This window comes from Triticum aestivum, chromosome 1D (genome assembly GCF_018294505.1).
Source record: "Triticum aestivum cultivar Chinese Spring chromosome 1D, IWGSC CS RefSeq v2.1, whole genome shotgun sequence".
In the NCBI taxonomy this organism is placed as follows: domain Eukaryota; kingdom Viridiplantae; phylum Streptophyta; class Magnoliopsida; order Poales; family Poaceae; genus Triticum; species Triticum aestivum.
The window spans coordinates 297,748,754-297,752,103 of record NC_057796.1 but is presented as its reverse complement, the minus strand read 5'-3'; the positions used below and the strand labels follow the sequence as shown (position 1 = coordinate 297,752,103).

General features: G+C 45.3%; 1 protein-coding gene across 3 annotated transcripts; it reads right to left on the bottom strand.

Annotated features, from left to right (window-relative positions):
• Positions 1-697: 697 nt before the first annotated feature.
• LOC123181574 (uncharacterized) lies at positions 698-3,088 on the bottom strand. 3 transcript variants are annotated; one of them, XM_044593867.1, is made up of 8 exons: positions 2,797-3,088; positions 2,645-2,721; positions 2,454-2,495; positions 2,304-2,345; positions 1,924-2,007; positions 1,680-1,767; positions 1,413-1,510; positions 698-1,312 (listed from the first exon to the last, which is right to left on the bottom strand). In XM_044593867.1, exons 1-8 carry the CDS (start codon positions 2,963-2,965, stop codon positions 1,292-1,294), a joined length of 621 nt encoding a protein of 206 aa, XP_044449802.1. In that variant the 5' UTR covers positions 2,966-3,088; the 3' UTR covers positions 698-1,291. The 3 variants fall into 3 exon arrangements, with proteins under 3 accessions (XP_044449802.1, XP_044449803.1, XP_044449804.1); XM_044593868.1 differs by lacking the exon at positions 2,304-2,345; XM_044593869.1 differs by lacking the exons at positions 2,304-2,345; positions 2,454-2,495.
• Positions 3,089-3,350: the final 262 nt, after the last annotated feature.

The following is a 3,350-nucleotide window of genomic DNA, read 5'->3' as shown; positions in this document are numbered from 1 at the left end:
CGGCCGAAGCTTCGGCCGGTGCCCCGGCCCCAAGCGTTTCCCTTAAAATTTTGGGAAAATGCTAAGTGCACAAATATTCAACTCCTCAAGTTTTGAGGGTCAATTTGAGGAGTTTAAGTTTAGGGGTCGGGCTAGAGACGCCCTTGGCCAGTGTTAATCTCTTGAAAACTAGCCTTAGACAACTTTCTCAACAACTGTTACATATTCAGCTCCAAATTGAGACCCACATAAGTGAATGTAGCCCATTATAAAACACCGAGTTTTTTTTGCTAAGAACACACACTTGTTTGTGTATTTTGGCATGAATATCCGCGTGCCTTGTGACTAAAATTCACTTTCAGTTTTGCTATAACCATATCATCATCATTCTTTTAACTCTAGCACTTTAAAATGTGATTTAAACGCGAATGATTCAGGTGTTATCTTACACAGCTATAGAGAACAATATCGCCCAACTTAATTTTTTGATTATTGGTGTATGGAAAACAACCCTTGATCATGAGTGCTACTTGAGAATATAGTATCTGCACACCAGAAACCACCATCCACCCCCTTTCCTCACCCCTCCTCGGAGGCACAGCCAGAGAGGCGACAAGAACAAGGCTTGCTATTTTATCTTCTCTACCATTTGGTTACATTGTTTTCAGATCACTTTGCCGCCAAGTAGGACTTGTATATACAAAGAGATAGCAAACTCTTACCGCATAACTCATGATATAATTGTCTTACACAGATGATTAAACAAACTTCTCACATGCCAGGATCCTCATCCGTACTACTTCAAGAAAGACAATAGTATTATTCATTGTTTCCCGCAAAAAAATATAGTATTATTCATTGTAGACAGTAGAATTATTCACTACACTGTAGCACCACGGTTGAAGCAAAGGATACAGAGTACCATCCTTTTCATGGAGTAAAAAGGAATAAAAGTTGTATGTGGATAGGCATGCTGAGAGATTCTGTGCCTTAATCGAACACCAGAAGAACTGTCCAAGAATTAAGTGCTTCCAACAAAAAAGATTGTAATTACATGGTTACGTCAAGAAAAGCCTCAGTAATGTTCATCTCAGTTTCAAATGAACAGTGATCTAGCTGCAGGGCTTGCAGCTGCGGGTTTGAAACAGTAGCTAGTAGATTAACATTTACCAGCAGATGGAGACAGTCGAAGGATTGACATTTACACGGTGGATCACTTGGAGCGGGCGATTTCAAGAGACCATTTGAGGATCAGTTCAATGCTGCCTGATTTTGTCTCTGCGGACAGGTCACTACCTGAGACATACTACCTTCATGCTGAATTCTTTCCCGTCTGCAGGTAGTGAAGCAAGAAAGCAAAAAACTCATTCGGTCTGCAGGTACTGAAGGCAGAAGAAGAACACAGAAGTTGGCAGTAGTCAGAAGCAACAAACCAGCATCTCATGGTCACCCATTATTTCCTCGATCACCTCAGCAAGAACCTTCTCTGCGCTGTTGGGAACAAGTGCTGCGAAAGCGGCTTGTTCCAACCCTGAACAGTGAGCAACAGCTCGTCAGTTTGATGACACACGGCCTGAGATAAAGCTTCCACACTAGAATTTATTTCGTCACACAGTCTTTTGTTTGAGTGTGTGGAAAGACGCTGTTTTTTCTCTTACAGTTTCTGAATTTCCTTTGACCTAGGACTAAGGAACTAGTACCTGTTTCTGGGAAGGCGTTGATGAACATCATCATCTCCTCACCGGTCAGACCAGAAAAGATGCATATTCTCTGCGGAGATTTCATAATCTGTGAACCGAACACGCATGTTAACTAGCGATCCACGGTAAAATTTAAGGCTATGAAAGAAGTGATTGAAGGCATTTGGCAAGGCTGTTATTTCAGCACAAGAGTGTAAGTAAGGGCAGTAAAGACTGAAAATGTCATGTTTGCAAGTGTTGTTACCTTGACAGCTTCTACATTAGGCTGCTCAGTGTGCATAGCATCCCACAAAGTTTGTTTCGTCATTTCTTCTGTACAATGAATCACCTGACGCAAGAACAAGTTTGGCTGAACTATCAGGATCGCATGACAAACATTCTACAGTATTTTCGTCTCACATGTTTGTTTCTGAATGAGAGTAAGCTTTCGCTACTCCATTTCAGTGGTTTTTTTTCTAGACTCATTTCTTGATCTTATTCCTTACTGTAATCGAGAAGACGACTATTTTTTTAACGGTGGAGAAGACTCGTATTTGTTCAATCTCTATTCTTCTGCAGTTAAATGTACCGAACCTGTTCCTTTCTCTGTAAACTTCTGTTACAGCAGGCGCAAAACTTAATTACCTTGAGGAAATCACCGTCCAGCTCCTTTAGGAACTCCTGAATCTGCTCTAGTTACGAAAATTCACAGGAATTACTTGTAAATTACGTTCTATCTGTCAATATCGGCATGCAAGCATCACGCGGGTTCAAACAATCCTGTGAACCGAATACCTTGACGGTCTCGCTTTTATCGAATCCGATGAGCAACAATGCCTGAAATGGGGTCACAATTCAGTGACACTGATCTCAGCATTTCGAAGTAAACAAAATCACTATATTTCACCGGCAACAGAAGCTATATGTATATGCAGCGGGGGCGTGGAATAACACTCTCTTGTAACGCGCAACTGGCGGCGACTCACCGGCGGTCCGTACATCGGGTCCTCGGCGTTCAGCGGCACGAACTTGGAGTCCTCTGCTACAAGCTCCGCCGGGGATCCTAGGACGACGGATGCGCGTCAGATGTGCGGAAGGAAACCGGGAATATTGCAGGTGCGTGGCGGCGCGCGCGCACCTTCGGGAGGCAGCGACGATCGGAGCAGGGGCAGGCGCCATATTCTCCTCGGCGACGGCGACGGCTGCGCCGCGACGGATGCGGGGGTGCGGGGCGAGACGCGGCAGGAGGGTACTAAGGGTCTGGGCAGGATTTGGCGGTGGAGGACGGGGGCGGACGGCGAAGTCATCGGCGCCGGCGGCGAGGACGACGGCGACGTTATCCTTGTGTGTTTGTGTGGTTTTGTACGTGGTCTATGTTCCGTCAGGGTTTCGTCTGAAGCCACGTCTAGCAAAACGGCAGAAACAACAAATTTGACCCGTGGACGAAAAAATATCACGAAAAAAATTCATCCGGCTGACCTTTTGTGTAGCGCCCGTTAGGAGACACACTACACTGTACAACGCTCACGTCTAGCCGGCATCGCACTCCAGACTGCCTGAAAAATGCTACATCAATGTGTAACGCCTGAGAGCTAGACGCTACACTATGCAGTGTAAGCGTCGCACTAGTGGCACGACACATTGTAGTTGACTAGGCGTGTAGGGCGTGGGAGCCAGACACTGCACAGTGTA

Coding starts and splice junctions, on each gene's coding strand:
- LOC123181574 (XM_044593867.1), bottom strand. CDS start 2,965: ATGACTTCGCCGTCCGCCCCCGTCCTCCACCGCCAAATCCTGCCCAGA. Junction 2,008..2,303: donor TGGACGGTGATTTCCTCAAG/GTAATTAAGTTT, acceptor TTCTTGCGTCAG/GTGATTCATTGTACAGAAGA. Junction 1,511..1,679: donor CAACGCCTTCCCAGAAACAG/GTACTAGTTCCT, acceptor CTCACTGTTCAG/GGTTGGAACAAGCCGCTTTC.